The 15,320-nt window shown below is 36.3% G+C and overlaps 1 protein-coding gene and 1 long non-coding RNA gene across 2 annotated transcripts; one reads left to right on the top strand and one right to left on the bottom strand.

The window, feature by feature from the left end:
* Positions 1–756: 756 nt before the first annotated feature.
* On the bottom strand, positions 757–12,296 carry patl1 (PAT1 homolog 1, processing body mRNA decay factor). Its single transcript, XM_048196116.1, has 18 exons — positions 12,141–12,296; positions 11,299–11,401; positions 9,071–9,468; positions 8,696–8,770; positions 8,406–8,606; positions 7,524–7,625; positions 7,208–7,294; positions 6,794–6,996; positions 6,567–6,711; positions 6,049–6,163; positions 5,770–5,867; positions 3,205–3,264; positions 2,978–3,123; positions 2,529–2,688; positions 2,238–2,363; positions 2,064–2,155; positions 1,726–1,875; positions 757–1,294 (listed from the first exon to the last, which is right to left on the bottom strand). The coding sequence occupies exons 1-18, from the start codon at positions 12,153–12,155 to the stop codon at positions 1,273–1,275; spliced, it is 2,298 nt and encodes a 765-aa protein (XP_048052073.1). The 5' UTR covers positions 12,156–12,296; the 3' UTR covers positions 757–1,272.
* Positions 2,568–3,061, top strand: LOC125271843. Its single transcript, XR_007185723.1, has 2 exons — positions 2,568–2,709; positions 2,883–3,061. It is a non-coding gene; the product is annotated as an uncharacterized LOC125271843 (long non-coding RNA).
* Positions 12,297–15,320: the final 3,024 nt, after the last annotated feature.

Here is a 15,320-nt window from a genome sequence, read left to right as displayed (position 1 = left end):
TATTGTAGTTCTAGACTAAATATGAACATGCATTTACTCATCTTGCACAAAAACATTCAGTATTCCTCAAAATTAATAAAAACAGTGAAATTACAATCTCTGAATTTTACGGAAACTTGTATTAATTAACTATATTAAATTACACAAATATACTTTATGCATTTAATCTCACTTTATTAACCAATGTCTTTGCTGCGGACCTTCAACGATCTAATTCAACCATACTAATAAGCAAAACTTCCTTTTCCAGCATATTTTAGTGTGAAAGGGCCTTTTCATTTGCCAAATATAGAACTTTTTCTCTTGTTCTTAAAAAATAAGCAAGCCCAGCCCAGGTGAGAAAAAGTAATGCAACGAATTACTTTTCATAAAAAGTAACTAACACAATTAGTTACTTTTTAAGGGAGTAACGCAATATTCTAATGCATTACTTTTAAAAGTAACTTTGCCCAACACTGGTGTGAAAGGCAAATGGTTATGATTAAGGTGCAAATTTGTCATCACATCACCACAAGTTAGCCTATACTCTTCAGAAACAGCGCTACCATAAGTATACATTGAATCAGTTATTCCTTTCAGCACAAGCACCTAAGTAAATTAGGCTAATTAGATCATACCTGAGGGTACGTTTACACAACAATGTACTAAAAATGTATTTCTTTGTACAGATGACAACATTATCGAAACTATCCCCATTCACACGGATCTGTGAAACCCAGTGCACTGGCTGATGAGACCCAAACACCACAACCAAAATGTGTATAATAGAAAGTTTTAATTTCATGTTTTAACACAGGCATCAAGTCAAGATACTTAAAAATGAAGAATACCTTTGTTTAAACCTTCATTTAAACTCACAGACACACTTGCACAGTCACTCTTTTGCAGACATACCTCAAGCTGCAGTGTATAAGAAAAATTAAGATATTAATGTACAGCAAATTTCTCCTCAAATCTAAGTGTTATAAATAAGGTCTGATGTTGTCATGATTGAGCCATTTCACAGGGAAATGTCACCACACAATGAGGTCCCTGTCCTGGCTCCTGACCCTAACAAAAGCTAAAATACATATACCTGATCGCCTTTATTGACAAACCTATGGACAACAGTTGTATTACCATTAAACATTATTCTTAGCTATTGTGACTCTTATAACAAGAAAGGAAAAGTGACCCGGCCTCACCCGCCAACACATAATCACACATAAAACTGCTCATTCACAAATACACTAACAGTCCGTCTCTCAACGACTGCCACGTCTGAAGTCACTTCTACCTGGACAGAGATGTGATCCTGGAAAAACAACAAAAAAAGACAAGTTAATCTAAATGAAAAGATCCAAATGACCTGATCTCTTTGTCTTTCTCTCATCTGATCACTTCTATCTTGCACTGAACACAAAAACCAAACATTTTAAAACAGCATGTCTTCAAGGAACACTTAATATTTAATATATATATATATATATAAAAAAAAAAAAAAAAAAGGTCATTTAGATTAAAAGTACATGCATGTATGTATTTTTCTAAGAGATGGATGGATAACTAAAATGATTCTTGATAGCTAGATAGACAGAGACACTTTTTAACTAATATACGGAGAATAATTGGAATCACAAATATAAACAGGCCATATATCTCAAATATATATGAGTCAGCCGTAATGTCTTCTTCATTTAGATCCATTTTAAAACTTGAGCTTGTGTGTGTTTCTGTCAAACTCACTGTAGCTTCTCCTGCAAGAGCTCAAGTCTCTGCCGGTCCACGTATCGAGAGAACAGCGACACTAGATTTGGAGGAGTGAACAGCGGTGACGAGAGCGCAGAGGACGGGACCTTCAAAAGCTCCCGGGTCACAGAGAACACCAACTCAGTCCTGGAAATGGAAAGAAATATAAAATTTCGGGTACAGGGCTCTACGCTTTTATTTCTTTTTAGGAGCACTTGTGACCTCACAAACTAATGATGATGAAATACTGTGACACTTAACACTTTATTTGAAGAAAGCTTTTGAAATGACTAGCATCTATATACATTTAACTGGTTTAACAGGCAGATGCTCACCAGCGGTTGTCATCCATGAGCTGACAGTTGGGATCCGAGCTCTGCATCCTCTCTCCTTCACTCAGAATCAGATACAGCAGCGTCACGCCAAACTGACAAACACAACATCACTGGTTTAGTCAGTCAAAAATGATGCACCATGCCATTATAAACAAATGAATTTGCCAGCGACACCTTGTTTTGCAGCACGAGGGGAAGCTGTCCTTCCCTGCCCTGTAGCTCCTGAAGGAGATCGGTGAGGGAGGTACTCGACATGGACTGGATAACCGCTGTGACTGGCTCCACCAACCAACACAGAACCTAAGAGAGAAAACATGCAGGTGAGGAAATGTAAGCTTAAAGCACACTCCTTTTTCTCAGTGCTAATCTTGACCTAAAAGACTTAGTGTTGCGTTCACAGCATTTGAAGGGTTTCTACATCTTTTTTCGTCTGTCACAACTAAGATGCGTCGTCTATGATTATACCTGGTCTTGTTTGTCTTTCTTGGCCAGGGCTGGAAGGTTCCTAGCTATTCCCATGACAACAGCAGCCGCCTGTGGCTGTGGCAGGAAGGGGAGGAGTCTGGAGATGAGGCGTTTCCCCTTACGCACAGACATGATCATCAAGCACTGCTCATCGCTCACTCTGCAGAAGGATGGAGAGTAGGTCTGTTACGATCGCAAACCTTCAGTAGTGATTTCACACAATTCTTGACTGAAGCAAAAACTACGCTGTTTAACACACTTGATTATTTAAAAATATTATTATATTCTTTAATTTCAACAATGTGTTTTTTTTTCTCAATTAGGTAGACATTGTTTCACTTTTTGCTCTTTCAGAAATTGCCAAAACAGTCCTTAAGTCAAAAGATCCTGGACTGGGCTTTGATTTGTTGAATCAAGCGAGCGTGCGAAGGCTCTTCTGTGGCACTCACCGGTCGTCCCACTCTTTTTCTCGGAGGGAGTTGTAGAGCTGCAGCGTGTGGGTTTTATGCTGTTCTAGCAGGGCATCTCTTTGGTGCTCAGGGGTTTGCAAGAATTTCTTCTCAAAGTCTTGCACTTCTAGCAGTAGACTGTACATCTGCATAACAAAATACACAGATGTTTAATAAACATACCAAGGCTACAAAAAAAGGCTTTATTTCTTTATTTACACGCCTACCTTCTCCACAGTGTAAAGGATTTGTCGTCTTTTATTCCACACTTGCTTCTCTCTTTTTTCCTGTAAAATGACAAAAAATTACCAAGAAGAAAGAAACTGTGCCATTACCCAACATATACCTTTTAAATAACCCCTTTATTCATGAAGAAACAGTGGACCTGTTACCAAAAATTCTAATTTATTGTTTTAATTAAACCCTTAAAGTTGCAAACATTTTTTTTTTTTCCTTTTTTTTTCTTTTCTTTTAAGAACAAACTTACATACATCCTGTGTGTAACATACATCATACATGTCTGTTTTTACATTTTTTTTGCAGGACCACCTAATCACCAACCATAAACATAAAACATATTTAACAAACATTATACAACAAAAATCTTCACTGGAAATACATAAAAGGAAAAAAAAAAAAAAAAAACCCACAGCAACAAAACACCAAAATAGAAAACCATTAACAAAACTATATAACTAAATTAATACTTGAATCCAACCAAGGAGGGTGGGACTTTTTATTTATTCATTTTAATTAATTATAGGTATTACTATTGCTAGGTATATATTACTAGATTTGCCATGCCTGGAAAGCCATCAGTCCCAGTCCAAAGCCATTCCTTCTAACCAGGCTGCAAACATTATTTTGCTGAGTCCTGCTGACATATTATGATTATTGCATCAACTTAATATTGTGTGGTAATTTAAACTCAAATTTCTGCATTAATTGTGTTTGTTTTTTTAAATGACGGGTCATTGTCTTGATAACTGGAAATTAGCCAGTGGATTTCTAGTTCTCAGCATGCTTCACATAGGACTGGATAAGGAGAATAAATGTTGAAAACAAGTGTGTGTGTGTTGGGGGGGGGGTGTTGTTGTTTAGATTTTTTTGTGAAAGAAAAGACCTGTTAAGCCGCTCACACACTTAAGGCCGATTATGAATGTAAATTGATACTTATGACTGATCGCGCTCAAACGCGTCCAGTCAGAGCCAGTTGCGTTCAGTCTGTGATTACAGTCGGTGTTCAAATTCCATGTGTGAGAATGTAAATCGGTTCCACACGAAGGAAACAATCGGTATGTGTGTTCAGTTCAGTCTTAGAATGTTTCAGCGAATCGTTAGGTGTGTCCCCGGCTTTAGTGTCTAATGCTTTAATGCTAAAGAGTTTTTTGTGGTTACCATTGTGCTGGAGAGTAGATACATGAAGGTAAACACTACTGACTCTATAAGCAATGACTGTGCTAATGCCAGTGTCAAGTAATATCTTGACACTGTTCATTAAAAATACATGCCAAATAAGTTACATTAAGCATGTGCTATGATAGCTGTAGATTTGAACTGAAATGGTTAAGATTAATAGGTTCCAGGGTTACAACAACTCAGGAAGTTGGAGCAACTTAATTTCTTTGAGTAATCAATTTAAAAATGTATTTATGCTACAAAATATATATATGTATGTTCCTATATGTAATTTCTTTGTTGTTGAGCCAACACATTATTTTTGGAATGTGTGGGTCCACTTAAAGGTGCCCTAGATTATGTTTTTAAAAGATGTAATATAAGTCTAAGGTGTCCCCTGAATGTGTCTGTGAAGTTTCAGCTCAAAATACCCCATAGATTTTTTTTTATTAATTTTTTTAACTGCCTATTTTGGGGCATCATTATAAACACGCCGATTTTATGCTGCGGCCCCTTTAAATCCCGTGCTCTCCGCCCACAGAGCTCGCGCTTGCCTTAAACAGTGCCGTAACAAAGTTTACACAGCTAATATAACCCTCAAAATGGATCTTTACAAAGTGTTCGTCATGCATGCGGCATGCATGCGTCGGATTATGTGAGTATTGTATACTGTTATATTGTTTACTTCTGATTTTGAATGAGTTTGATAGTGATCCGTGGCTAACGGCTAATGCTACACTGTTGGAGAGATTTATAAAGAATGAAGTTGTGTTTATGAATTATACAGCCTGCAAGTGTTTAAAAATGAAAATAGCGACGGCTCTCTTGTCTCCGTGAATACAGTAATAACCGATGGTAACTTTAACCACATTTAACAGTACATTAGCAACATGCTAACGAAACATTTAGAAAGACAGTTTAGAAATATCACTAAAAATATCATGTTATCATGGATCATGTCAGTTATTATTGCTCCATCTGCCATTTTTCGCTGTTGTTCTTGCTTGCTTACCTAGTCTGATGATTTGGTTGTGCACATCCAGACGTTAATACTGGCTGCCCTTGTCTAATGCCTTTTATAATGTTGGAAACGTGGGCTGGCATATGCAAATATTGGGAGCGTACACCCCGACTGTTACGTAACAATTGGGGTTATGTTGAGATTCGCCTGTTCTTCGGAGGTCTTTTAAACAAATGAGATTTATATAAGAAGGAGGAAACAATGGAGTTTGAGACTCACTGTATGTCATTTCCATGTACTGAACTCTTGTTATTTAACTATGCCGAGATAAATTCAATTTTTCATTCGAGGGCACCTTTAAAAATCATATCAAGAGAACAGCCTCTTTTTATAAAGAGTCTGTGTAAAAGAGGCGGGTGTTTAGAGTTCTGACCTCATCATCACTGCGGGTGGTTACCACAGCATCAATCATTTTCCTTGGATTGTTGACACTGGAGACAGTGAGTTTTCCTAATGAGCCGGCAAACTGCACTGTGAACCAAACACAATCACACAGAGTATTAGACCATCTGAACTAATCATGTCCTGATATAAATGCACAATTAAATTGCCAATAATGAAATATTAATTGTGGACCCTGGGTAAACTTGTGAAACTGTTAAGACTAAACTGTTTTTTTAATAAAGGCAACGGAGAAGCGCATTGTTTTTACCTGGACGATAAGTGTGCTCCAGTTTGGCCACCTGAGGAGTGATGAGTTTGGTGGTATGTTCCTTCCTGTTGTCTCTGTCCCGCTCCTGGCGCTTCTCCATTTTCTCATAATAATTCTGCAAAATAAGAGTCATTAAGCATCATACAATGTTGCTGCTCAAAAAAAAAAAAAAAAAAAAAAAAAAAAAAAAACAGAAAAAAAGAACTAGTTACAGCAGTATTCGAAAATAATTTGATTGTAAAGTTTGTAGACAAACTTTGATGTTGGCTTGAGAAAGCCTAGTCTGAAAGTTTAAAATAGTTTAACAAGCTGTGAGTTTTAAGAAGTTAAGACTGAAATAGTTTTAAAAGCTTGAAGTCTGAAGGGTAGATAAGATGCTAGGTGATTGCTAGAGAGTTGCTAGCATGTTTCAGGTAGATACATGTTAGTTGCATATCCCATGCTACTTGCAAAATTACAAAGGGTTTCATTTGAAATGACATGTCAGTGTTTGTGCATATGGGTAAAAGAATGATTACCTGGTAATAGTAGTCATCCAAATATGGATCGGTGCTTTGAAGCTGCATCATTTGGATTCTTGCTACCCATTCCTTCTCTCTTTGAGTCATTAGATTGCTGTAAGGATCTCTGTTTTTCCTGTCTCCAACACCTCTCATGTGATCACTGAGCACATGAGAGACAGAAACATTTACATGGGGAATTTCAAATCGGTGCTTGATCCAGCGAAACAGCTGATGGTACCCACCCTGAGCCTCTGTTCTGCATCCTCTGGTTGAGCATCCTGCGGTGCTGTGGGTGCAGGTGGGTGGTGTTGTGCCTGATGGGTGCGTGGCCGAGAGGAGGCCCATGGGGACCCATTCTAGGACCAGACTGCCCAAAGAACGGCCTGAAACCCCCAACACCCCCCTGTAATAATGGAGGAGCTGGACCACGCTGGAACTGACCAACCTGAAGAGCATAGCACATAAAAAGAGATTCTGTCAGGTTTCTAAGGTACATATACTTCAAACGATACATACTATCACTGTCAACTATAATGTATTAAGGTCTTATCTTACAGCACTTTATATCAAGTCTAGAAATTCTCTTATTTATTATACATTCTAGAATAAAACTTGTTAAATGAAATTCTTGGTAACTGGATTGAAGATTCACTCACCTGAGAGTTGAGCAGTTGGGCTCTCTGTATCTGAGACAAAACAGGACCAACACCAGCAGGGAATGGAGGATGAGACAACGGCGAGTTCTGAAAGAGCAGGAGAAACACTGTCATTTCAACACTGTTCAAAACCATTCAAAACATATATGAAACCATATTTTTTAACTTGCAAAACCAAGTCAGACATTAGATGTCCCCTCTACTCCAGGTTGAGCAAATAGGCATAAAACTGCAAAACTGTTCACTTGTTTTCACTGTATTATAGCACCACCATCAGGTGGTTTGAGTTGACGTTGTGAACTGATCTGGGACTCACAGCGATGCTGAGCAGGTTGTTGGGGGACAGACGCTCAGGGAAGGGAGGAGGGTAGCGCAGTGGCACAGAGGCTCTCACGTGAACGGCTGAAGGGTGATTATTCTAAAAACAAAAACAAACACCTTCAATTTGAAATCTTTTGCATCACTAATAAATATTAAATGCATAAACATCAACATTCCTTGGGTTAATTGATTAAAATAAAAATTTAGTGAATAATCTGACATTTTCAATCATGTTTACTTTATGCATTAAATCATTTTAATCTAATGCAACTGTCGCTTCATCAAAATGATGGCCCTCGGACTGGAAAAAAACAACAACAAAAAACACTACTGTTCATAAGTTTGGTGTCTAAGATTTTTTGTAGTGTTTTTTTAAAGTCTCTTCTGATCACCAAGACTTCATTTATTTGATCAAAAATACAGTAAAAACAGTAATATTGTCAAATATCACATTTTTAAATTAACCGTTTTATACTTGAATATATTTTACAATGCAATTTATTCCTGTGATCAAAGCTGAATTTTCAGCATCATCACTCCAGTCTTCAGTGTCACATGATCCTTCAGAAATCATTCTAATATGATGATTTGATGCTCACGAAACATTTCTGATCATTATCAATGTTGAATTTTTTTTGTGCAAACCATGATACTTTTTTCATTTTTCTTTGATGAATAGAAAGCTCAAAAGAACAGCATTTATTTAATATAGAATTTTTTATAACAATGTAAAAATATTTAGTCAGTTTTGATCACTTTAATGCATCTAGTTGCTGAGAAATATTAATTTCTTTAAAAAAAAAAAAAAAAAAAATCGTGAACAGTAATAAAATATATATAATACAATACATGCTTGGACAGGATGTTAGGATGTTACCTGCTGGTTGAGGACTTGACTCATGGGCTGTTTCGGAGGCGTTCCAATAGGTACAGCTCTTACAGGTGGACTTCCAATCACAGGTGAGGAGGAGCGAGGCGGCGGAACCCTTTCGGACAAATCTCGCCCTTCTTCTCTGCTGAGTGTGGGAGGCCGATTTGGAAGCCCGACCTCTTTGATAATGGACATAAGTGTTTTGTCCTGAGTAGTGAATCAAGAAGATTAGAAGAGCAGAACTGAAAGACTTTATAGTAAACTTGAAAAAGTCTTTTTATAAACAAGTGCTTTACCTCTTTTTGATTGACTAGTCCAGAGTTAACAGGACCGAAGCCCATACTGTTCTCCCAAATACTGTGAGAGTTTATCTATGAGAGAAAAATATTAAAACAAAGAAATATTACTATAAAAAAATCTAGTAATAAAGGAAAAATGAAAAAAAAAAATAAAAAAAAATAGCAAAACTGTAAAAAAATAAATAAAATAAAATCGCTCTGAGACATTGAAAACACACAAACGAACAGTTCACTTTGAAACATGCAGTGATTTATATTTAATTAAATCAAAGTCTTAGCTATTTGATAATCACAAATAACCTGCTACATTCCACACCTTGATGCCATTTTCATGTATGTGATTTACAAACACATTTACACATTTTCACAAACCTGTGAAAGAGGAGCCGGCCCTCTGTGCAGGAGATGCTGGTGATGTTGGTAGCTCCTCATCAGAGACTGTCCAGCTAATGCCGAGGGATGAGGAGCCTGACCGGACAGCTTCGGAGGAAAGTGAGATCTGTCCGAGCTGGCAGTGCCCACTCCAGCAATAGCAGGATCCGAGCCCAAGATGAGACGAGTCAATGACTCCGCCAGGTCACCGCCAGCCCGCTCATCTATGTCAGGGTAAAGCCGGGAGGAAGAGGAAGGTGGCGGGAGAGCCGAAGGGTTGGCATTGCTGCCAGCAGGAGGGAGGTCACCGGAGGAGGCATCGGTCGCTCCCGGCGGCACATCTCGAACGAGCTCGTCAAGCTCTGCCAGGCGGGCGTGCTCCTCCTGCCAATCATCATCTAGAGATAAAAATATATTTTAATGAGGTGATGTTACCATCTGATATGCCAATGTCATTTAGATGGAGTTGAAACCTGTAATGCCTGACATTTGAAATAATCTATATATATATATAAAAAAAAAATCTCATTTAGTTTTTTTTTATATAGAACAGAGTATTAGACCTTTAGTCAAGATATAAAAGAAAATCTGTTTAAAAAAAAAAAAAAAAAAAAAAATTGCATATTGTTTGTTAAGTGTTATATTTTACACAACCAGCTTTTATGGCTCATATACTATGATACAGGAAAATATGAAGCTGATACTCCTCAAAACACCACAATATTATTCATAAGCCCAAACTGAGTAGAAACATGCAATTCAGTGCCGCTCCTGATATTTGCCTATAATTTAATTTGCTGTAAGCTTCTAATTTAAATCAATGAGATCGTTATAACAGTACAGCAGATTATTTACAATACAGTTCAAAAGTTTGGGGATCAGTAAGCTTTTTCTTTTTCTTTTTAGAAATTAACTGAAACATCTAAAAACGCTTAAATCCCTTTACTGCGCATGTGTAAAACATACTAAAAGCTCACGAGATGATGCAGGGAGAGCAGATATAATAAAAGTTCACATGCTTTTCTTCTGGCATGATCATTTTTTGATCACAACTCTCACTGTTACCTATGGGTACAATATGCATTACATGACTAAACATGTGTCATTGTTTTCAAATACCTTTTACAGTTTTACAGTTTTACAGTTTTCCTACAGTTTTCCTTGACAAAAAAGCTGTCTCATTGTGGACGGAAGGCCAAAACGGAGAGAAAAAGATGTGTTTTCAAACGAAAACAGTGTGGACAAAAATGACAGTAAAGACATTTATAATGTTACAATGATTCCGATTTCAAATAAATGCTGTTATTTTGAACTATGTTTATCAAAGAATCCTAAAAATAATGCGTCACAGTTTCCCCAAAAATCTGAAGCAGCACAACTGTTTTCAACTTAAGATGAAATGTTTCTAATCATCATATTAGAATGATTTCTGAAGAATCATGTGACACTGAAGACTGGAGTAATGATGCTGAAAATTCAGCTTTGATCACAGAAATAAATTACATTTTACAGTATATTTAAGTAGAAAACAGTTATTTTAAATTGTAATAATATTTCACAATTTTGCTGTTTTTATACAAGAAAGAGACTTCTTTCAAAAACATTATACATCTTACCAACCTCAAACTTTTGAACAGTAGTGCATAAAATGCATATAAATATCAGTTGTCACTCTATATCTCCAAACAATATGTCTTAAAAAGATGCTTATTTTTAATGCTTATTTTTATAATCAATTCTCTGTAGTTGTAATTGTGGGGGTAAAACATAAGATGCAACGCAATACAAAGATGATTGAGAGATGAACAAATAAACACTCCTCAAAAGCCTGAAGGATCATATTTGATACGTTATAACATTATTTTTTTTCTACAAAATGATCCTAAATTAACCCAAGTTGCTTCCGTCCAATAAACTCTTGAAGTTACTAACAAAAAAAAAAAGATGTTCTTCTGCTAATTTATTAAAATCATTAAAGAATTCACAGCAAAAAGACCACGACCTGAAAGTGGACATACTTATAATGATACTAAAATGCCTTTTACTTGCTAAAAAATATAAACTAACAATAAGATGGCAGCAGGTCTTTAGTAGATCTTGTAAGCCAAGCAAGGCTTTGATTATGTTGGTAATTTAGAGGCCTTAGAAAGTCATTTATCAAATCCGATACATTAGGCTTTAAAAGGTAAATTCATAATTCCAGGTGTAAGATTTGCAGACAAATTTACCGATTGCCCCTGCTCCGAAAGTGTCATCATTGAACTGGTCAATTTCATCTTCTTCCTCTACCAACCCTTCCTCCTCCTCCAGGGTGCAGTCATCGTCAAAAGACTAGAAAAAACAGAAATATAGGGTAAATTTGCAACAAGTCATAGAAAAGTATTGGGATCTATGGAGGTGGAAAACACAGTGGTCTCAGGGAAAGATGCTGCTGTATCCACATGCACAGTTATAATACTGTACTTGTGCTCACCTCAAACCAACACGTTCATTGTTAGAGTATATTTATTTCATAAAAAGATGCATCGCATATTAGAAATGCGTAAACTTATACACGGGTTATGTAAATAGGTTAGCGCAGTTAACACCTGAAGTCTCAGAACACTGCAGATAATCAGAAATTTTGCAGAAACTCTTTTGCCCTGATAAAATCATGCTCACAGTCGTCAAATAAATTCAAAATGCTCGGAAAATGAAAGCTACCCCAGTGCGTTTCCATTGCTCCTGTTAGTTGACGTACTAGCGCGGCCTCGCTAACATGCTAACAAGGCCAAAGGTTTAATATCACACATCTGGGCGACACTGAACGCAAAACGGCGGGTATATGCTAAAGACAGTTGGCTATTATAGATTCCATGAAGCCTTTACATGTTATTCAATATCATCACCAGAGAAATTTAACGGTTGGATCTCACAAACAATTTTAGCACGCTAACTGTAGTGTCGAAAAACAAAGCAGCAATTTCCCATCAAAATCTGAGTATAAATATTCTAAACAGCACTTTTCACATTGCTTTTCTTTTAACAGAGGCATTTCGACGAACACTACATAAAGAAAGGACAGAATTACCTGAAAACGGAACATGTATCTGTGTTTTAAAAAATGATCTCGTTTAATTCTGCTGCGCGAGACGCCGCGCGCGCTTGACACGGCACAAGATTCCTCACGCGCGAGCTTAAAGAGATGGCACGCGGCATGAGTGAAGTAAAATCACAATATTATTCTGTTTTAGTAGACATAATATTGTTATTCATTTTCTATGAAAAAAAATCCAGTTTGTGTTGCGTTGGAATCGTTTAAAAACCTAATTATGATATTGAAAATTGATTTCAAATTAGACATTCCATAAGGAAAGGAATCCTGTTCACATTCCATGGGTTTTTACTGGGTATTTGAAATATGCCATGATATGAATTATGGATTAAGAATGAGAAAGTTAATAAAATATTTATAATAATGGTATTCTTCAAAACATTTTTGTAATTTTTGTAATAGCTGTAAAACAAGTGACCACACTGACATGAAATTATCTCAACAAATGCTAAAAGTGACTTCAAGTAATCTTTTTTTTTTTTAATTGTTATTTGCAATAACAGTGTAAATATTTAGTACAATGCAATGTTTGAGACAGAAATTACATTTTTTCCCCCATTTTTTTTTGTATAAATGGACAGTCTCAAATGATATGATTTGTTTGTAAAGATGGATTTTTTTTTTTTTTGCAACAAGATTTACAAGAAATACACCATTGACCACACTGACAAAAGAATGAAATTATCTTAACAAATGCTAAAAGTGACTTCAATTAATCTTTTTTTTGTTTTTTAATTATTATTGGCAATAACGGTGTAAATATTCAATGTGTAGCCAATGCTTAAGACCGAAATTACAGAAAGGTCTCTATATTAGAATGGAATTGGGCAAGAAATGGTAAAAGACACTCCTTCTCTTTTGATGTAATAAAGTTAGAAAAACCAAACAGAAAAAAAAAAAAAAAAAAAAAAAAAACGTTCATAAACAGATGAACAAACATCTTTCCATTTTTTTTGTATAAACGGACAGTCTCAAAAGATATGATTTGTTTGTGCAGATCAATTTTTTTTGCAATAAGATTTACAAGAAATACAACATTTACAAGGATAAAGACAAGTTAGACAACAAACAAAATGTTCTTTCTAAGAGGGTTACAAAACATGAAATTCTTAAAGGCCTGCTGAAGTGTCTTGGAACGAGCATTATTCAATGTGTTGATGTAATTTCAACTGAAACAGGAAGACAGGGCGGGACATATCAAACAGCCCCGCCCCTTTTTAAAAATAGCCAATAGCGTTTCGTTTATACCACAGCTTGGCCAGAGCCGTTAAACTCGATAAAACCTCCTTTGCTTTCTAATCTCTAGCCGTTTCTCCTCATAATGTCCTCTATATCACTTTAAAATACAGCATTCTGTTCAGAATTCAAATTCAAATCCGATACCTTTCGTGGTCTGTGTCGACTCGCGGATGTGATCTGCTCTGTGCTCTCGTGTCTCTGGACCAGAGCAGCTCACATGACACTAAAGCCGCGGTCACACTAGATTTTGAACGTGCAAAATTTCTTCGGATGCTGTAACGGTCGTGATATGATGTTACGGTCTACAGCGTCTTTTTTATAAACATGAATTCAACACATAACTTAACGTAATACTTTCAAAATGTAAAAACATAGAACCTACTCGACTTTACTGCAAAAATATAATTCTTTTAATTCAGCCAAGAGGTCATGCCACCAAGTTCACCAAACTTGAACTTTGGAACGCAGCGAAATGCGAAAATTTTCACATGAGTTTGCGTTTCCAGTCTGACGCATTCTTGCGTTTGAATGGAAGTCAATGGAACGAAAAGTGCAGTGTGGCCGCACCTTAACATTAAAACAGACTTCATTCGCATCAAAGGAAAGCATATTTACACTGCCTAAATCGTTTTCTATTCTCTATATAGTGCATTATGTGCCATTCACCATGTAGAAACTAGTAAATTTGTGAATAAATGACCAAATTCTGTTGAGGCTTCAGTGTCTGTTGATAGTGTAGGAGGAGGCGAGACTTCAGATTCTAGAGGGCATTTGATTGGACAGTAGATTTGATGAGAAGCTGAAGTGCGATGTGATGTCATGAAAATCCGTGATCTATTTTAGCGGAAGTGAGAGACTGTAAGTTTTGAACGCTTATATCTCCTAAATGCGAATTTTGTCATTGTTTTGGAACACACCAGTTTATTCATAACCTTATTCATATTAAAGCTAAAAGACTAAAATTTTAAAGGGTTAGTTCACCCAAAAATGAAAATAATGTCATTAATTACTCACTCATGCCGTTCCATACCCGAAAGCAAATTAAGATATTTTTGTTAAAATCCGATGGCTCTGTGAGGCCTCCAATGACATTTCCTCTCTCAAGATCCATTAATGTACTAAAAACATATTTAAATAAGGAGTCGTGTTTCCTGACATTTATATGTGCCTGATTTCGACGCCGGGGAAACATATAAAGCAAATCTGCCTGTGAATATTTTATATAACTACAATATAGGTAGGTTTAAATCCAAGTAATCACTTATATCAATGTTATATATACCGTCATTTCGTCCAGCCCTAAAACTTGTATAGTTTTTGTCAGTGTTTATTTAAAAACACCCAATTATGCAAAATATAAGATGGTAAATATTTAATTGATGAGTTGTCAACACAATATATAACAATATGGGTATGATTTTACCCCAAAATCCATCGTTTCGACAGAAAATGATAACTGCAAATCCATGTTTCTCTGCTGGAGTCCAGCTGTTTCTGTGAATTGCAGTGATCCATTTGCTTCTTTTTTCTGTAGCTTTCGGCACTCTTTAAATATATACCTCCGGTTTTGTGTCAAAGCTATTTGTACAGTCAATCACAAAGCTCTTTCCCGTTTTGGATGTGTTTTGTGTGTTTTTCGAGACACTCACACTGAAAACCAATGCTGCCGCTCAGTCTTTGTGCCACTCAGTGGGCGTGGCCGCAGTTATAACGGTCAACGGTGACGTCACGTGCATACCCTCTATTTCAAGGGAACTTTAAATAAACAAGCAAGTGAATTTTTAAAAGTTATTTAAAGAGTTAAACATGTTTCTTCAAAATAAAAAAGAAGATAAAGAAAATATGAACGTAAAATTTCGAAAAGAATAATACACATTCATGTACTGTCTTGACGTCATGCACCGCGGAAATCTCGCG

Source organism: Megalobrama amblycephala, linkage group LG7 (assembly GCF_018812025.1).
Source record: "Megalobrama amblycephala isolate DHTTF-2021 linkage group LG7, ASM1881202v1, whole genome shotgun sequence".
Lineage (NCBI taxonomy): Eukaryota > Metazoa > Chordata > Actinopteri > Cypriniformes > Xenocyprididae > Megalobrama > Megalobrama amblycephala.
Note: the sequence above shows the minus strand (reverse complement) of the source record. Positions and strands in the feature narration are given on the sequence as shown.